At 40.9% G+C, this 20,849-nt stretch overlaps 1 protein-coding gene across 1 annotated transcript in view; it reads right to left on the bottom strand.

Annotated features, from left to right (window-relative positions):
* LOC126336409 (hexamerin-like) overlaps nt 1-20,849 on the bottom strand; it is a 65,176-nt gene that overhangs the window by 8,553 nt on the left and 35,774 nt on the right. The window contains exons 6-8 of the mRNA XM_050000102.1: nt 5,912-6,070; nt 4,890-5,051; nt 4,680-4,808 (exon numbers count right to left, since the gene is read on the bottom strand). Coding sequence (XP_049856059.1) covers nt 4,680-4,808; nt 4,890-5,051; nt 5,912-6,070 — 450 coding nt within the window. The remainder of the gene's footprint in view (nt 1-4,679; nt 4,809-4,889; nt 5,052-5,911; nt 6,071-20,849) is intronic.

Below are 20,849 nucleotides of genomic sequence, written 5' to 3'. Positions count from 1 at the left end.
TAGAAGTTTTTCAGTAATAGTTCACGAAATATATTTTTAGGAAACTTTCGGTAAAATGTCTTCCACACAGTTCCAGAGGTACTAAGAGCTGATAAGTGCGAGTCAGCTTACCAACTCGCGTCAAAGCTGCTGACAAGACTAACGGCACGAATCGTCCCGGCGGATTAATGTCGAGGTCCGGTGCGCCGGCCAGCCTGTGGATGGTTTTTGAGGCGGTTTCCCATTCACCTTGGAGAATGACGGCTGATTCCCCTTATTCTGCCTCAGTTACACTACGTCAGTGATTGTTGCACAAACACTGTCTCCACGCACGCGTACACCATAATTACTCTATTACTCCAACATTTGGGGTTACACTCGTTTGGTATGAGACGTTCCCGGGGGAATAGGGAGGGGGGCGCATACACTGGACCCCAAACCGCTCAATAACCATGGGTTTGGTGTGGGAAGGAGGCGGGGTGGGTGGACTGCTGTGGCCTGTTGTGGGTTGTGAACCAATGAGGGCTACGGAGGGAAGAAGCCTCTTCTTCATTTCTAGGTCCCTTGTTTAAACACACAATACAATTCAATATTCAGTGTGTATAAAAAGAAGAGGGAACAATAACAATGCGAGACCAAGAACGAAGCGTTCGATTTAAAAGGGTGTGAGACATGGTAAAAGTCTTTCGCCGCTTCTGTTCAGTTTACACATCGAAGAAGATATGACGGAAACAAAAGACTGGTTTAAGAGTGAGTTTAATACTCCGTGTGATAGTATATCAGTGATAAAATTCGCTGATGGCATTGGTATTTTCTGTGAAAAAAGAATTACAGCATCTGTTGAATGAAAAGAACAGCCTAATGAGTACAGAATACGAGTACGAGAGTAAAAGGCGAAAGTAATGAGAACAGTGAGAAACTTAACATCAAAATTGGTCATCACGAAGTAGACGAAGTTAAGTAATTTTGCTGCGTTGTAAGTAAAATAACTCCAAAGCAAAGATGTCATAAAAACAGACTAGCACAACCAAAGACGGCATTCCGGGAAAAAGTAATATGATGCTGTCAAATATAGGCCTTAATTCGACAAAAAAAATTGAGTATGTTACGTTAGAAGCACAGCATTATGCGATAGTGAATCATGGACAGTGGGAAAAGCGGAACAGAAAAGAATCGAAGCGCTTGAAATATAGTGCTGCACAAGAGTGCTGGAAATGAGATGGACTCATAATGAATGAGAAGGTTCTCTGCGGAACCGGCGAAGAAAGGATCATGAGAAAAACAGTATGAAGAAGGAACAGTATGATAGGTCACATGTTAGGAGGGTAAAAACTAGATGGTATAAGCTATAGGGGAAGATTGAAAGTGGGAGCATGAGGATGTAGGTTGCAATACCTACTCTGAAAAACTCTGAGATGAAAAAGTTATCGCAGGAGAGGAATTAGTGGCGGACTGCATCAAACCAATTGTTGGCTAAAAACCAAACCAACTGCTAGCTAAAAACCAAACCAAGCGAGCGATTTGCCTCTCTTTCTATCTTAGCCACCGATAAGGAAACAAGACAATCTTTACCTTAGCACCGTCTGATTCATATGACGTTCTCTGTCGCTCTTGTTGGTGTGGGAGGGATGAATGCATTGGAAAGTCACCACAGAATACAGATACTTACAATGAGTTTTATTTGGAATGTAATGACATGAGCAGTCAATAGTTCTGTATTATAATTATTTTTATAACATGTGTCTATTTTTATTTTTAAATTTCTGTATATATATATATATATATATATATATATATATATATATATATATATATATATATATATATAAGCTTTACAGTTTTCCTGTTGTCTGCTTTTGTAGCTATTGCTCACTTTTCTGGAGTTTTTTCTTTGTTGAGTTAATTGTTAGTGCGTATTTGTTATCTTCTTGTTTGTTTCTACGAGTTTTCTTGCTTTCGATGAAGCCATTTACTTGTTTTCTTATCAGTTACCTGATTAGTGCTATATTTGTATCAGTGTTCTTGCTTTTTTCCTTGTTGGACTATAATATGTTCTGTTTCGGACAATAATCTATGCATTTGTTAATATTCTCTTCAAATGTTACATTTAAGATCTTTCTCTAAAATTTTAGGTTTCCTCTTCACTCAGTTGTATGTCAGTGAGATTATTTATGTTTAAGTAAAATGTGTTGGAAACCTTGACTATGTGTGTGTGTTTTCTCCTACAGTTCTTTTCTCATCACCATATTTAATATCTTTTATCTGTTTTCTGCTTTTCTGTTGGCATTTTCGTACCTATACGTTTTGCTTTATTTGCCTTGTGCCATAGAACTGTAGGATTCGCCAGGTAAGTTGGTATCTGAGAGTGCTCATTCTATAAATATTTGCTTAGTGCAAATTTATTTTGCGTAGTTTTGCGTAATTTCATTATTTATAGGGATTCTGTGTCCCTAACAGAGATTCGATTTCTATTTCAGAATCGTTCCTTAACTTTGAATACATGTAAATTGGAATTACGCTATAATGGTTACACTGTATGTTGAATTTTAAGTTACTTGATCCTACAGAGTTAGGTGATGATCTTCGTGTATGTGTTGTAGATCCCTGATGGAAACGCTTGAGATGCAGTCATGGTACGGTTAGTTTCTGTAGTCACCTTAGCGCAACATAGCATCAACTAAGTGCAAAATCGGAACTAATCAAAAATTATATTAGCTAGTTAGTAATGTCAGTTAGATTTTTCTGTTGCACAACATTACGCGTCATGATATTGTACCGTATTATGGTGTTTGATGAAGTTGTGTCACAAGCGCACATCTATAACAGTCTCAGATGATCGTAGTTCATTTTTGTACCACCAGTGAAAAACAGACTCAGCTAGGTCTGAACTGAACATACAAGTGCAGTCTGTAAGAAGGTGGCAGTGTTACTTCATGCACTATAGAAACGTAAAAAAGTGTTTCCTTTCCAGCTTAGAAAGAAGCTCGTTGAGTGACTAATACTCCCCACACTTAAACTATAGTGATGCTACTCTCCGAGGACTTTCGTAGAAAAACCCACACAGCCTAGAACTGGCGACGAATGCTTGTGTGGACTACATTTGTGACGTATGCTACTTCGACATCATCACTCCTGTCTACGAACAACTGTCACGAGCATCTGTAAATAAGTGTGAAAACTATCATATTCTATCTTTGCTCTATGGTCTTCTCAATCCCACTTATTTATCTTCAACTCTTACTCTACTATCTGAACAGCACAGCAAAAATATACGTTCTCAACTAAGTACAATCCTCTGTCTACTGTAACATAACACATCCAAGTTTCCTAAATCATTTCCTGTACAAGAAACCAGACACTGGAATAGTCTTCCTCAAAATATCAGAGACATTAAATTTCTACCAAACTTCAAGAAACAGCTAATGTCCCTACCTTCTATTGCAACAGCTATCTCTCCCATACACTAGCTTGCAGCCGACTATAACACCACATTCAAACTCAAATCTTGATAACCTGCCACTGTAGCAGCAGTAAGCGATCTAACAACTACTCCACACACTTTTTGTCTTATATAGGTATTGCTGACCGCAGCGCCTTATTTTGCTGTTTACATATCTCTGTATGTGAATACGCATGGTTGTACCAGTTACTTTGGCGCTTCAGTATCTTGATTACGGTGCAATTAGCACACACGTCCTTTTATAATAATAAATATGCATGCTGTTTAATATCTCAACAGTTTGATAGCCTTTCATTACCACCACACTTTAAACAATGAGGGAAACACAAGCGACCTAGTTTTCTCCATTGTGTCAGAATTATTTTCTACATATTCGTAACACTTAGATCAACGTTTATCTCAAAGTAAATGAAAACACACAAAAAAGACTATTCGAAGTATCTCCCCCAGTTTTCGCTCCGAAACTTATCTTGTACGCAGCGAAGAAACATCGCGCTTCTAAGTAATGTGTACCATACAGCATAATACAGTAGTGCCAAGTGAGCATCTGGAGATATCAGTGGGATGCCAAAACGCGTCATTCCAAACTAATTTTGGCAAAGTATGGGATGGAAGAACAAAACATTTTCAGGTGTTACTTAATTTCGTAAATAAATGTTCAAATTTGGGTGAATTCCTAAGGGACCAAACTGATCAGGTAATTGGTCTCTAGACTTACAGACTGCTTAAACTAACTTATGCTAAGAACAATACACACACCCCTGCCCGTGGGAGGACTCGAACCTCCAGCGGGAGGGGCCACGCAATCCGTGACATGGTGCCTTAAACCACGCGGCCACTCCTCTCGGCATTCGTAAACAAATGGTTCAGATGGCTCTGAGCACTATGGGACTTAACTTCTAAGGTTATCAGTCCCCTAGAACTTAGAGCTACTTAAACCTAACAGACATCCATGCCCGAGGCAAGATTCGAACCTGCCGCCGTAGCGGTCGCGCGGTCCCAGAACCGCTCGGCCATCACGGCCGGCTCTCGTAAACAGACCTCAAACAATTCCATTGCACTTCGAGCAAAAGTATGCTGCACAACCATGCTCAATCTTGAGAAATAATCAATGTACTGTGGCTTATTAACTCATTTCTTTTGGCAGTGCATTTTACAGACTACAAAATAATAAATTTGGATCTTGTTACTTTGATGAATAACCCAACGAGCGAATGAGTTACTATGGAAAAATACTTACCTCCTTCCTCGTGTAGGGTTCAAGATAGTTCTGGTACTGCTCAAAGATATTCAAGATTCTCTTCACGATCTGGAAAAACACTGGGTCTCGGAGCATGGTCTCATATTTTCCCAGCACGCTGGCGGCGAGCTTAAGGTGAAAACAGTTTGGATTATTTGCTGCATGCTGTTACGAACTGAACGTACGTTAGACCACGGCTCAGCCACTTACTCCATATCGCTGCGTAGGGTCGTATCTGCCAATGAGCGATAGGAGGTCCTTGTACAAGGCGCCGTAATACCTAGGGTGGATGGAGTCCGCGGTACCCTGTATCAGGTTCCCCAGAATGTTGGTTGCTTCACTTTGCTTGTACCTCTTCCGACCGCCCGTTGCCTGCGGCAGAGAATGAAATTCTTCATAAAATGTGTCAGCTGCAGCCAGAGATGGAGCAACTTAGTACAGTTCCACTCCTTAATTTTTTTTATTTTTTTTGTTTGCTTTTCTGTTTTTAATCGCGCAGTTATATATGTACCTTGAACATACGTAGTTGATAAATTCTTATCTACACTGTAATTGACTAAATTTTATTATTCACGATATAGTTTACAAGATCCTAACGTAAACAGTTCGTTTGGAAATATTTTACTTAAATAAATAAAATAAATTACCGTTTCAGAAAACATCTCACTTTTTCTAAAAACGGTGTACTTCTACAAAAGTTCAAAATTGTCGTATTTCAGGTTCTTAGAGTCTTAAAACGAATACCTTTCAAAGTTATGCTGTTACAGTTTTGCACCCACGATTTTTTATTAAAAAAAATCGTGACTTTCTTATAAAAACGGCAGATTATTAGTTTAGTTCCTAAAAATTCTTGCTAGGCTATAGATATCCTCGTACACATTGTTTAGTAAGTCCAGTTCCAAGTTAGTAGTGCAATCAAGTTGCCATGCGTGAAACTGTGTGAACATCAAAGTCTGTGTAGATTTCATACCTCTGTTCCTAAATAGATATTAACATATTACAATCATCGCATATTCAGTAAAAATAAATGACGATGAACTTAAAAGTCAACTCTACAGTGTTCTGATAATTTATTATTGTTATTATTATTATTTACTATTCAACTCACCTGACGCGTGAAGAAAGCTGGTGGAGACAAAAATCTACGAGACTAAAGAGACGTTAAAAATAGGTTGGTAAAGTTGCAAGCTGTTGCAGAAATATGAACAATAAAAACAAGATTCTATACTTACAGATACTACATAACCTGTATCCACCATTTCGTATAGCCTGTACTCAGAATAGCGGATCCTTTGCAGAGCAAAAGCATCAGCATCCAGAAGGTTTTGATTCTTGGGACGTAAATGGAGTTCGACGCCATTCAGTAGCTTGAGCTGGGGATTGTAACCAGTCTGCAAAGCAAATTAAGCCATCTTAAAACTAAGTACTCATTCTCGCTTGTATCAGTTTCTCGCTGGAAACTATAAACTACTCTTGAGTATGAGATACACACTGGCAACATCGTTCAATATTATGTGCTGGATTTCTGAAACTTCCATGTCAGTAATCATGGTCATGAACTTTACTCATACTTCGACCTGTATTTATATTTTCTCTTAAGTTCTTAGGTTCTTCATAAATTTAATACACCTCCCTTAACATTTAGCAATTTTTTTCCTTCGGTTGTCCTCATCTCTTCAGTCTTCTCCAAAATTTGAATTATTTGTAGTAGTGAACTTATCTTTCGAAATAATTTTAGAGTTTTACTAACATGCAAGGAATTTCGTTTTAAATATGACATATCTTATCTTTCAATACAATATACTTTTTTTTCGTTGTGGGTTACGTTGTTTCCTTTCTGGTGTATACAGAGTGATTATAGTAAAAGTTGAACTTTCAAACCGCTGTACAAATAACACAACTGGTCAGAATGACATCAAATTTCAACGGAATATTATCGGAGAAGGAGGAAACATACGGCAGAAGAAAAATAAATATCTAAAAAATTTAGCAATCGATGGCGCTATAAGAATCATACACTCCTGGAAATGGAAAAAAGAACACATTGACACCGGTGTGTCAGACCCACCATACTTGCTCCGGACACTGCGAGAGGGCTGTACAAGCAATGATCACACGCACGGCACAGCGGACACACCAGGAACCGCGGTGTTGGCCGTCGAATGGCGATGGCTGCGCAGTGTTTATGCACCGCCGCCGTCAGTGTCATCCAGTTTGCCGTGGCATACGGAGCTCCATCGCAGTCTTTAACACTGGTAGCATGCCGCGACAGCGTGGACGTGAACCGTACGTGCAGTTGACGGACTTTGAGCGAGGGCGTATAGTGGGCATGCGGGAGGCCGGGTGGACGTACCGCCGAATTGCTCAACACGTGGGGCGTGAGGTCTCCACAGTACATCGATGTTGTCGCCAGTGGTCGGCGGAAGGTGCACGTGCCCGTCGACCTGGGACCGGACCGCAGCGACGCACGGATGCACGTTGAGACCGTAGGATCCTACGCAGTGCCGTAGGGGACCGCACCGCCACTTCCCAGCAAATTAGGGACACTGTTGCTCCTGGGGTATCGGCGAGGACCATTCGCAACCGTCTCCATGAAGCTGGGCTACGGTCCCGCACACAGTTAGGCCGTCTTCCGCTCACGCCCCAACATCGTGCAGCCCGCCTCCAGTGGTGTCGCGACAGGCGTGAATGGAGGGACAAATAGAGACGTGTCGTCTTCAGCGATGAGAGTCGCTTCTGCCTTGGTGCCAATGATGGTCGTATGTGTGTTTGGCGCCGTGCAGGTGAGCGCCACAATCAGGACAGCATACGACCGAGACACACAGGGCCAACACCCGGCATCATGGTGTGGGGAGCGATCTCCTACACTGGCCGTACACCTCTGGTGATCGTCGAGGGGACACTGAATAGTGCACGGTACATCCAAACCGTCATCGAACCCATCGTTCTACCATTCCTAGACCGGCAAGGGAACTTTCTGTTCCAACAGGACAATGCACGTCCGCATGTATCCCGTGCCACCCAACGTGCTCTAGAAGGTGTAAGTCAACTACCCTGGCCAGCAAGATCTCCAGATCTGTCCCCCACTGAGCATGTTTGGGACTGGATGAAGCGTCGTCTCACGCGGTCTGCACGTCCAGTACGAACGCTAGTCCAGCTGAGGCGCCAGGTGGAAATGACATGGCAAGCCGTTCCACAGGACTACATCCAGCATCTCTACGATCGTTTCCATGGGAGAATAGCAGCGTGCATTGCTGCGAAAGGTGGATATACACTGTACTAGTGCCGACATTGTGCATGCTCTGTTGCCTGTGTCTATGTGCCTGTGGTTCTGTCAGTGTGATCATGTGATGTATCTGACCCGAGAAATGTGTCAATAAAGTTTTCTCTTCCTGGGACAATGAATTCACGGTGTTCTTATTTCAATTTCCAGGAGTGTAATTTAATAGTGGTCGACTGAAAATTACAAATGAATCATATAACAATGCCTTAGGCGTACGTTTGACGTTAAACAAATTGTACTACTCAGTATGCGTGGGTGTAAAGGTGTGATACTGTTAGTTACGTAAGCCCATCCACCACGGCAACGTCATATCACATGAGAAAAAAAAATAGGTTTTTAATTGTCCTGGGGCCAAAAACCGCATAAAAGGCATCAATCAAAATCAAATCGGATTATTAATTTCCGTGAGACTGTGGCTAAGTATGCCGTCAACCGTTTCTCGTAACAAATTGAAATTGGGATACAGCATGTTCCACAACTGATCGAAGTGTTCCCGTGATCACGTTCAAAATGTGTTGCGCAATGCGTGCCTTCAATGCAGCTACGTTTGCAGTCTGAACACTGAACACATCTTTCAGATATCCCTGCTGCCAGAAGTCACACGGATTAAGATAACGTGAACGGGACAGCCAGGCTGTAGGAAAATGGTGGCTGATAATTCTAGCATTTCCGAAATGGCGCTACAGCAGCTGTTTAACTGGATCTGCAATGTGCGGAGGTGCGCCATCTTGCATAAAAATGATCCTATCCACACATCCACGCTGTTGGAGAGGTGGAATGACGTGGTTGAGCAAAAGACATTCATAGCGCTTACCAGATACGGTATAGGTAACAGGACCGGAAGCATCTCTCTTTTCCAAAAAAATTTGGGCCTATGGTAAATGATGCCGCAACTCCGCGCCACACAGTGGCCTTAGGAGGATGAAGAGGTACTAGCTGATTTGCATGTGGATTTTATGTTTCCCATATTCGACAATTTTGTGTGTTGACATATCCTGTCAGATGGAAGTGGGCTTCATCTCTTCACAAAATTTTCAATGCCTATCGTTGTCCACTTCTATGTGAGCAAGAAATTGTAAAGCAAAGGTCTCTCTCGCTAGCAGGTCAATAGGATGCAACTCATGCACATGGGTGATTTTGAATGCTTAGCAAAAAAGGATGTTATGCAGGATTTTATGCACCATGCTCATGGGTATGCCCAATATTCGGGTATTCTCTGCGTACTACACGTTTGCGCACCACCACTCGTCTCCCCTTGCACTGCTGTTGTCACTGCTTCCACTGACATCGAATCAATTCGTTTCCTCCTTCTACCAGGTTGCACACCAAAAGAACCTGTCTTTTCGAATTTCCGAATCATTTTCCCCAGACCCACGGTAGTCATGGAACCAACGCCTTTGTTCAAACCCTTCAGTGTGCACAACTTCTGCAGAGCGACGAGTGCACAGTCATCATTCTTGTAATACAGCTTTACAAGTAGAGCGCGATCGTGCATTGACACAGTCACGCCGAACGTCGCGGCGCGAAAGGACCGTGTTTATACAACATCAATGGGTCGTGCGCATGACAGGTGTGTTCATTTCCGCATTCTGACAGATGTAGCGCCATCTATTGATTAATTTTCACATTATTTCTTTTCTTCTGCCATACCTGTACGTTTCCCCCTTCTCCGATGATATTGCGTTGCAATTTGACGTCATTCTGACCAGTGGTGTTCTTTCTACAGCGTTTTTAAAGTTTAATTATAATCACCCTGTATTTCTCTAATTTCTTCTGCTTCTTTTTTAATCATTTCTACATACTCTTAATTCTATTACGTCCTCTATATATAGGTGGATCCTTGTAATCTCCATATGCATATTTCATGTAACAGAATTCATATGGTTGATGTTTTTATATTTCATTATAGGTATGACGATTTAGGTTTTAGTTAAATTGTATTAGTTAGCTGTGATAAACTATCAAAATCGATGTAAATGGTAAAGGACACTTTTATTTTCCATTGATAATTTTAAGAAGTAGTTTTTTCTCCTCATGTTGTAGTCCTATTGTGGCTGGTTTATTTACTAAGGGATCTGAAGTGTGTTTCAATTTTTCTTTTGATTTAATATGCACATAACACAAATCACAGAATAATTTTGTTTCTTTATCTTTTGTAATTTGTATAGATAATACTCTAGACACATTCAGCAACAGTGAGCATTATCACAATAGGGACATGTAGCTCCATTCTTAAAAGTATAGCAGTTTTTTATGTTTAACTTTTATTTCTTACTTTTATCTTATAAACATTTTACTTTTGATGTAAAGAATTTACTTTTATTGATATATCCAACCTTCTCTCACTTTCTGAATTATCAATTTTGATAGGGTATTCCAATGTATTTATCTCTTCATCAATACATAATGCAACTTTATTATATTTTGTAATGTTATCTACATTATTCTTTGCAGGAAATAATGCTGATTCCACAGCCCACAGCAAACCTTTCAATTTCTATTTTTCACTTTCATACGGGTCTTTTATTTCTAATAAATCCGGAAATCTAAAATATATTACTAATGAGCTGTATCTGTTAACCGAAAATAATGAACCGAACACTCTGTCTGAAGCCTACCTCAACATCTTCCTCGAAATTCTGTTAATCTTGTTCACTTTTCCCTTTTACAACTGTCACAACAATTTTCGATTCCTCTTTCGTTAGTATTTGTATGACAATGTATAGTAAATGTATAGTTAGTGTCTATTATTTCATTATTATTGGGTAACCAACAATTAGAATATTATTTTATACTAACACTCAAATACTGCAATTCTCTAAATACCTTTAAATCCTATTAGAGACTATACATTCTGCAAAAACAGTGTCCAAACAGGCCTTGAAGGCCTAATAGTACCGATTGGCCGCCGTGACATCATGAGCCCTTAGGCGTCACCGAATGCAGATATGGAGGGACATGTGGCCAGCACACTGCTCACCCAGCAGCTGTCAGTTTTCGTGACTGGTGCCGCCACTTCTCAATCAAGTAGCTCCTCAATTGGCCTCACAAAAGCTGAGTGCACCCCAGCTGCCAACAGTACCCAGCAGGCCCAGACAATGACCCATCCAAGTGTTAGCCAATCCCAACAGTGCTTAACTTCGGTTATCTGACAGGAACTGGTGTGACCATTGTGGTAAGGCAGTTGGCATACATTCTACAGAAATTAGGAAATGTGTGTTATCTGTTAAACCTGTAGTACTTACTATACTAAATGTTTGAAGCCTAATTTGAAAAGCTCTCTCAACAATACAAACTGTTTTGATTTTTTTTCTATAGGCTGTTTGAATAAAATATATCTGTAGCAAATGGAAATATTTGCTAGATATCTTTCTCTTCAGGTTCGTATTCTTCTTTTATATCTACATTCTGATAACAAAATACTTCAATATTCTCTTTTATTATGCTTCTAGATGGCAGTAATAACTACTATGATTAAATTGTCTCCTTGCAGTTTATAGTTATACTTATATTTTCTGTTGTCATTTTATCAAATACTCTAAGCTAAATGAGATCCATAAGAGAAAAATTACTCATCATCATTTTCTCCTAAATATATAGAAGTCAAAATTAGATTTTGGGTAAGTATAGACTCTCACCTTGAAATATTGCTTAAAGATCTCTGTCTCTTGTAGAGATTTCGAACAAAGCGTTCTACAACTCTTTAAATCTCACTCAAACTCATAATTTTATTGTACATTAGTTTATTCTTCTTTAATTTGGTGCAGACTTCTATACTGTTCATTAACACACATATTACATTTATTTATGTGTTTATCTCCTGTTCATCTAGATTGGATAAATGGTGAAGACAGTGTTATTTACAATACCTTTACAACACTTATGTTGTTCAATAATAATGTTTTTAGCATGACATTCTGGTAACCAAACACGGTAGCAAGTAAATGTATTGTAAGACAGCACAATGTGTATTATTCATTTATCCAAGTATATCGATGCTGGTGACAGCTGCTTCAAAATAAATTAATAAAACGATAACATTATGCCGTAAAAAGAGTGATTCGGTAGACAAATGTTGTTGTTGTTGTTGTTGTGTTGTTGTGGTCTTCAGTCCTGAGACTGGTTTCATGCAGCTCTCCATGCTACTCTATCCTGTGCAAGCTTCTTCATCTCCCAGTGCCTACTGCAACCTACATCCTTCTGAATCTAATGGGTGTATTCATCTCTTGGTCTCCCTCTACGACTTTTACCCTCCACGCTGCCCTCCAATGCTAAATTGGTGATCCTTTGATGCCTCAGAACATGTCCTACCAATCGATCCCTTCTTCTAGTCAAGTTGTGCCACAAACTTCTCTTCTCACCAATCCTATTCAATACCTGCTCATTAGTTACGTGATCTACCCATCTAATCTTCAGCATTCTTCTGTAGCACCACATTTCGAAAGCTTCTATTCTCTTCTTGTACAAACTACTTGTCGTCCATGTTTCACTTCCATACATGGCTACACTCCATACAAATACTTTCAGAAATGACTTCCTGACACTTAAATCTATACTCGATGTTAACAAATTTCTCTTCTTCAGGAACGCTTTCCTTGCCATTGCCAGTGTACATTTTATATCCTCTCTACTTCGATCATCATCAGTTATTTTGCTCCCAAAATAGCAAAACTCCTTTACTACTTTAAGTGTCTCATTTCCTAATCTAATACCCTCACCATCTCCCGACTTAATTCGACTACATTCCATTATCCTCGTTTTGCTTTTGTTGATGTTCATCTTATATCCTCCTTTCAAGACGCTATCTATTCCGTTCAACTGCTCTTCCAAGTCCTTTGCTGTCTCTGACAGAATTACAATGTCATCGGTGAACCTCAAAGTTTTTATTTCTTCTCCATGGATTTTAATACCTACTCCGAACTTTTCTTTTGTTTCCTTCTCTGTTTGCTCAATATACATATTGAATAAAATCGGGGAGAGGCTACAACCCTGTTTCACTCTCTACGCAACCACTGCTTCCCTTTCATGTCCCTCAACTCTTATAACTGCCATTTGGTTTCTGTACAAATTGTAAATAGCCTTTCGTTCCCTGTATATTACCCCTGCCACCTTCAGAGTCTGAAAGAGATTTTTCCAGTCAACATTGTCAAAAGCTTTCTCTAAGTCTACAAATGCTAGAAACTTAGGTTTGCCTTTCCTTAGTCTAGCTTCCAAGATAAGTCGTAGGGTCAGTATTGCCTCACGTGTTGCAATATTTCTACGGAATCCAAACTGATCTTCCCCGAGGTCGGCTTCTATTAGTTTTTCCATTCGTCTGTAGAGAATTCGCGTTAGTATTTTGCAGCTGTGACTCATTAAACTGATAGTTCGGTAATTTTCACTTCTGTCAATACCTGCTTTCTTTGGGATTGGAGTTATTATATTCTTCTTGAAGTCTGAGGGTATTTCGCCTGTCTCATTCATCTTGCTCACCAGATGGTAGAGTTTTGCCAGGACTGGCTCTCCCAAGGCCATCAGTAGCTCTGATGGAATGTTATCTACTCCCGGGGCCTTGTTTCCACTCAGGTCTCTCAGTGCTGGTAGACAAATAAATACCGCTAAATTATCGAAAATGTACGAAGGGTACCAAGTTTCACGGTGCATGCAAGAGATTCTAGCTATTCCTGGAACTTATTTCAAGTAAATTAGGTATCCGTACTTTCACTTACAATCATAGGGCGCCTACATGTACCTTCTAAAGAATCCAATAGGCTACAATAAATGCTTCGATGGGCAACATGAACGAGGGATTCACAGAAACCAATAGGATGAAATCCAACTTGCTGATCCATGAAGACAATCCACGGAAAGGTTGACTTAAAGGCTGCATATGAACTTTGCTCACCGGGTTTCATCTCATTATGTAGCCATGTGAACTGCCGAACGAGCCGGCTTATCGACTAATCCTGAAATCGACCCTCGATGCTCGGTTTCGAATCTTCTGAACTGCGGACAGTCAAGGGCTGGTGGAGAATGGTGTTATCGAAACAGCCGATGGACTGCGTAACTGATGATTTCATGGCATTTATTCCTGGTGAATAGGTATGGGAAAAAGGGAAGCACTTTTTGAAACAGAACTCTGCAATAATAAAATTTACCGAATACTTTGCTTCTCATATATACCACCTGATTAATGTTTCCGCGAACTATCTGAGCCAAACACTCTCGCATCTGTAACTATACCACCGACCAGTTGTGAAGATTTCCATTCTAAACTGAACGGTCCGTTTTATTTTGCCCATCCTTCTGTGGTGTTTCACCTGTTGGTGCAAGCAGACACATGCATGAAAAATAGGAATGCGAACAGTGCCAAGCGACCGAAAAGAGCCGTTGAGAAGGAATCATTTTTCCTGGAGCAGATGGGAGACTTGAGGAAAGATGTCATCACATTTCAGATTTGTTAAAAGAGTTAGCTACACGTTTTAGCCCCAAGAACTGGAGAAGAAGAAACTGGACGACTTATCTTTGACAATTTGATATTAGTCAGTAATGTGTTTGTCGACTGATGTTTTAGTTGTAATTTCTGTGGTGAATATGGGAGACAATGAGGCAATTTCTTCGTGATGTCTGGCGAGTAAAGCTAACTGTCTGTCTTACTCTCTGTCCTCAGTTCACGCGTTCCAGTTTACCCCTGTCCACAGTTCACGTAATGAAGAGAGGTCTGTTCGCAGTCCACAAGTTGCTGACTTTACTAGCACAGTATCGAATAGGAAAGCATTGCCAGTTACACGGTACGTCACCATTTTCTATAGACTCGTGGCTAAACTGAAATACTTTCCTGGAGGTCTGGTACCAGAAGGGGATCTTGCGCGCCGTCCCTAGCCCGCTTGATTGAAGAGGGCTGCATGGGAACTGTCGGCCCCAGTGCGTTTTCCTCGCTTAGTGACTTTCAGTCTAACTAGCCACAAAAGTGTTAGCACCCGTTATTAAAGTTATTCGTTGGACATGTAGCAATGGTTATCTTTGTGTTGTCTGTGAAGGTTTATTTGTTTTTCTTCCTTCTGTCAACTTGAGGCACACCTGTGTGATGCTTTTACCTTCTGGACCTTTGCAGGAGACACACTCGGTAGACCTACACTGCATATAAGGAGACCTAGACCTGAACATTGCATAGTCTCAAGTTGGGCTAGTGGCAGACCGATGGCACCTATGTGTGAAACGCTAACAGTCGTCTGCTTCGCCCTCTGACCCGTGTATGGAGCACGAAAGAAAACTTAACACAGTGAAAAACATTGTGTCTGCAGTGCTGTCTGCCTAAAATTGTGATTTCCATTATAATGGTTATAGCTCCCCTGCCAGAATGATAAAAAGTTTTAAATCTTAGATCATGAATGCTTTCACGGGGATTGCGTGCACAAGTTATTGTAACCCAACGGTCTGACAATGTGTATTCCCAGTGTGTTTAAGAAGTATTTCTATCTACATCTACATCTACATCCATACTCCGCAAGCCACCTGACAGGGTGTGGCGGAGAGTACCCTGAGTACCTCTATCGGTTCTCCCTTCTATTCCAGTCTCGTATTGTTCGTGGAAAGAACGATTGTCGGTATGCTTCTGTGTGGGCTCTAATCTCTCTGATTTTATCCTCATGGTCTCTTCGCGAGATATACGTAGGAGGGAGCAATATACTGCTTGATTCTTCGGTGAAGGTATGTTCTCGAAACTTTAACAAAAGCCCGTACCGAGCTACTGAGCGTCTCTCCTGCAGAATCTTCCACTGGAGTTTATCTATCATCTCCGTAACGCTTTCGCGATTACTAAATGATTCTGTAACGAAGCGCGCTGCTCTCCGTTGGATCTTCTCTATCTCTTCTATCAACCCTATCTGGTGCGGATCCCACATTGCTGAGCAGTATTCAAGCAGTGGGCGCACAAGCGTAGTGTAACCTACTTCCTTTGTTGTCGGATTGCATTTCCTTAGGATTCTTCCAATGAATCTCAGTCTGGCATCTGCTTTACCAACGATCAACTTTATATGATCATTCCATTTTAAATCACTCCGAATGCGTACTCCCAGATAATTTATGGAATTAACTGCTTCCAGTTGTTGACCTGCTATTTTGTAGCTAAATGATAAGGGACCTATCTTTTTATGTATTCGCATCACATTACACTTGTCTACATTGACATTCAATTGCCATTCCGTGCACTACGCGTCAATTCGCTGCAGATCCACCTGCATTTCAGTACAATTTTCCATTGTTGCAACCTCTCGATACACCACAACATCATCTGCAAAAAGCCTCAGTGAAATTCCGATGTCATCCACCAGGTCATTTATGTATATTGTGAATAGCAACGGTCCTATGACACTCCCCTGCGGCACACCTGAAATCACTCTTACTTCGGAAGACTTCTCTCCATTGAGAATGACATGCTGCGTTCTGTTATCTGGGAACTCTTCAATCCAATCACACAATTGATCTGATAGTCCGTATGCTCTTACTTTGTTCATTAAACGACTGTGGGGAACTGTGTCAAACGCCTTGCGGAAGTCAAGAAACACGGCATCTACCTGTGAACCCGTGTCTAAGGCCCTCTGAGTCTCGTGGACGAATAGCGCGAGCTGGGTTTCACACGATCGTCTTTTTCGAAATCCATGCTGATTCTACAACTGATCGACGTTAGAGATATAGGTCTATAGTTCTGCACATCTGTTCGACGTCCCTTCTTGAAAACGGGGATGACCTAAGCCCTTTTCCAATCCTTCGGAACGCTACGCCCTTCTAGAGACCTACGGTAAGCCGCTGCAAGAAGGGGGGCAAGTTCCTTCGCGTACTCTTTGTATAATCGAACTGGTATCCCATCAGGAGCAGCGGCCTTTCCTCTTTTGAGCGATTTTAATTGTTTCTCTATCCCTCTGTCGTCTATTTCGATATCTACCATTTTGTCAACTGTGCGACAATCTAGAGAAGGAAGCACACTGCAGTCTTCCTCTGTGAAACAGCTTTGGAAGAAGACATTTAGTATTTCGGCCTTTAGTCTGTCATCCTCTGTTTCAGTACCATTTTGGTCACAGAGTGTCTGGACATTTTGTTTTGATCCACCTACCGCCTTGACATAGGACCAAAATTTCTTAGGATTTTCTGCCAAGTCAGTACATAGAACTTTACTTTCGAATTCATTGAAAGCCTCTCGCATAGCCCTCCTCACACTACATTTCGCTTCGCGTATTTTTTGTTTGTCTGCAAGGCTTTGGCTATGTTTATGTTTGCTGTGAAGTTCCCTTTGCTTCCGCAGCAGTTTTCTAACTCGGTTGTTGTACCACGGTGGCTCTTTTCCATCTCTTACGATCTTGCTTGGCACATACTCATCTAACGCATATTGTACGATGGTTTTGAACTTTGTCGACTGATCCTCAACACTATCTGTGCTTGAGACAAAACTTTTGTGTTGAGTCGTCAGGTACTCTGTAATCCGCTTTTCGTCACTTTTGCTAAACAGAAAAATCTTCCTACCTTTTTTAATATTTCTATTTACGGCTGAAATCATTGATGCAGTAACCGCTTTATGATCGCTGATTCCCTGTTCTGCATTAACTGATTCAAATAGTTCGGGTCTGTTTGTACCCATACACACACACACTAGCTTATGCTCTATTTTAATTGTGGTTTTGATGTTGGCAGTAATTATTGTAAGTGCGTGGAGTACTTAAAGTAATGTTGAACACTGTTGTGACTACAGCTTTGTTCAAGTTGGACGTCGATAACGAAAATAGTTCTTATACTATATATCATCGTCTTTTCTGGATTTATAAACTGTTATTCACTGTTATGATCGTACGTTTTTATATTTTTTATTGTGTATCGTTTATTTGTTTCCATGTATTAGGAGAGTTGTTCAAATGATTTAGCTGCCAAGTATGGGCAGTCCAATCCCCTAGGAGAATTATGAAATTGCATCATCTTACCAAACATTACGCTTACGAAGACTAACTGCTTATTGCAAATTAGGTGCATGAAAGCAGGTTTCATAAATTCTTATAGCGGCTGTAGAGCACATGACTATAATCCTTAGGACCTGTGTTAAGTCTTACAGCAATAAACTTATACAAATTTTATTGCTTTCTATATACAGTAACAGTGACCATGAGTTCATTAAAATAATTTTTTTTGTTTTTTTTGGGGGGGAGGGGGGGGCGGTCTTAATTCGCAGTGTCCACTCTCAGCCCCTCTACATTTCTAATGAGGTGGAAGTGTTGCTGGGCCGACAGTGGATCACAATAATGCACTGCTAGCAGTGGAAATTTACTGAGTTTTATTGCTGTCAAGCTTGACAGAAGTACACAAGAACTACACTACTGAACATTAAAATTACTACACCAAGAAGAAATCAGATAATAAACGGGTATTCACTGGACAAATATATTATACAAGAACTGGTATGTAATTACAGTTTTACGCAATTTGGGTGCATAGATCGTGAGACATCAGTACCCAGGCATTTACTCAAACAGAGCTTGGATGGCGTGTGCAGGTACAGCTGACCATGCAGCTTCAACACGATACCACAGTTCATCAAGAGTAGTGACTGGCGTATTGTGACCAGCCAGTTGCTCGGCCAACATTGACCAGACGATTTCAGTTGGTGAGAGATCTGGAGAATGTGCTGGCCAGGGCAGCAGTATAACATTTTCTGTATTCAGAAAGGCCCGTACAGGACCTGCAACTTGCGGTCATGCATTAACCTCCTGAAATGTAGGGTTTCGCAGGGATCGAATGAAGGTTTGGGCCACGGGTCGTAACACATCTGAAATGTAACTTCCACTGTTCAAAGTGCCGTCAATGCGAACAAGAGGTGACCGAGACGTGTAATCAATGGCACCCCATACCATCAAGCCGGGTGATACGCCAGTATGGCGACGACGAATAGACCCTTCCAATGTTCGTTCACCGCGATGTCGCCAAATATGGATGCGACCGCCACGATGCTGTAAACATAACCTGGATTCGTGCGAAAAAATGACGGTTTGCCATTCGTGCCCCCACGTTCGTCGTTGAGTACACCATCACAGGCGCTCCTGTCTGTGATGCAACGCCAAGGGTAACCGCAGCATTGTCTCCGAGCTGATAGTCCATGCTGCTGCAAACGTCGTCGAACTGTTAGTGCAGATGGTTATTGTCTTGCAAATGTCCCCGTCTGTTGACTCAGGGATCGAGACGTGGCTGCACGATCCGTTACAGCCATGTCGATAAGATGCCTGTCATCTTGACTGCTAGTGATACGAGGCCGTTGAGATCCAGCACGGCGTTCCGTATTACCCTCGTGAACCCACCGATTCCATATTCTGCTAACAGTCAGTGAATCTCGACCAAAACTAGCAGCAATGTCCCGAAACGATAAACCGCAATAGCGATAGGCTACAACCCGACACTTAGCAAAGTCGGAAACGTGATGGTATGCGTTTCCCCTCCTTACATGAGGCATCGCAACAAGGTTTCACCAGGCAACGCCGGTTAACTGCTGTTTGTGTATGAGAAATCGGTTGGAAACTTTCCTCATGTCAGCACTTTGTAGGTGTCGCCACCGGCCCCAACCTTGTGTGAATGCTCTGACAAGCTAATCATTTGCATACCACAGCATCTTCTTCCTGTCGGTTAAATTTAGCGTCTGTAGCACGTCATCTTCGTGGTGCAGCGATTTTAATGGCCAGTAGTGTAGAATTAACCGTTCCAGAGGCAATTAAATAGTGTATAAAGTGTGCATTAATGCACCCAGTTTACTGGAAATCTTTATACGCAAATAGTTTGGTAAGATGATGCAATAATTTTCTCATTCCCTTAAACTGCTCATATATAACTAAATGATATGAAAAATTGTCACAAAATTTGCAAACAGGTGAAACAGACAGAGTAAAAAATACAAAAACATATAATCAGAATTCTGAATAACTGTATGAAAATCCATGAAAGCTGATAATATTAAATAGAACTACTGGCATCCAGCTTAAGAAAGTGTAGTCGTAAAAGAATCTAGTTTTAGATTAAGTTCCATAAAACAAGCACTTAGAGTAATTAATTCCAAACGGAAGAAATACTATCACAATAGTACATAACATTGTGCACATGTATATATACACAGAAATACATCTCAAACACGCTGGAAATAAACAATGACAGACCCTTAGGTTACAATAACTTCTGTACACAAGCCCCATAAAGCCAGTCATAATTCAGTACATAAATTTTTTTAATATTCTAGCAGGGGAGCTATATCCAGTACAATCGAGAACACTTGACTATAGGTCCCTGGTCCCGTACACAGTACACAATACAATCGAACTGTCACTAGTCCAACCCTTCAGACAACAGCATATTTAGGCTCAGGTAATCTCATATTTAGTATAGGCCTGCCGAGGGCATCTCCTCCAAAGGGCAAGTAGGTGAAGGCAATAAACAGGTGTGCCCGAACGAACTTCCAGTATGATGGAGTAGGTGTGGTGGGTCACCGACTTCTTTTAATCAGTATAAAGAAAAACCAGCCCAACGATGCAAATCTTACTTTTTTTATTCATTCGATGAATAGTTTCTGGCCGAGATCCATTTTCAAATCATCGTAAAATAGTCAAAAATGGTATTTCCGACGATATGCAAACCATGTCAAAAATGTGCAGATAACTAATGTGGATGCGCTGTAGCTGTTGGTTGCACATTTCTAATATGGTTTCCACATCGTCGGAAATACCATTTTTGATTATGTTACGATGATTTGAAAATGGGTCTCGGCCAGAGACTAGTCATCGGATGAATAAAAAAGTTAAATTTTTTATCGTTGGACTGGTTTTTCTTTGTACTGAAGTGTCTGAAATTTGCAGCTGTAAGACAAGGATATAATGCTTCACATATAA

The sequence above is a fragment of the Schistocerca gregaria genome, chromosome 2 (assembly GCF_023897955.1).
Source record: "Schistocerca gregaria isolate iqSchGreg1 chromosome 2, iqSchGreg1.2, whole genome shotgun sequence".
Taxonomy (NCBI): Eukaryota; Metazoa; Arthropoda; class Insecta; order Orthoptera; family Acrididae; genus Schistocerca; species Schistocerca gregaria.
Note: the sequence above shows the minus strand (reverse complement) of the source record. Positions and strands in the feature narration are given on the sequence as shown.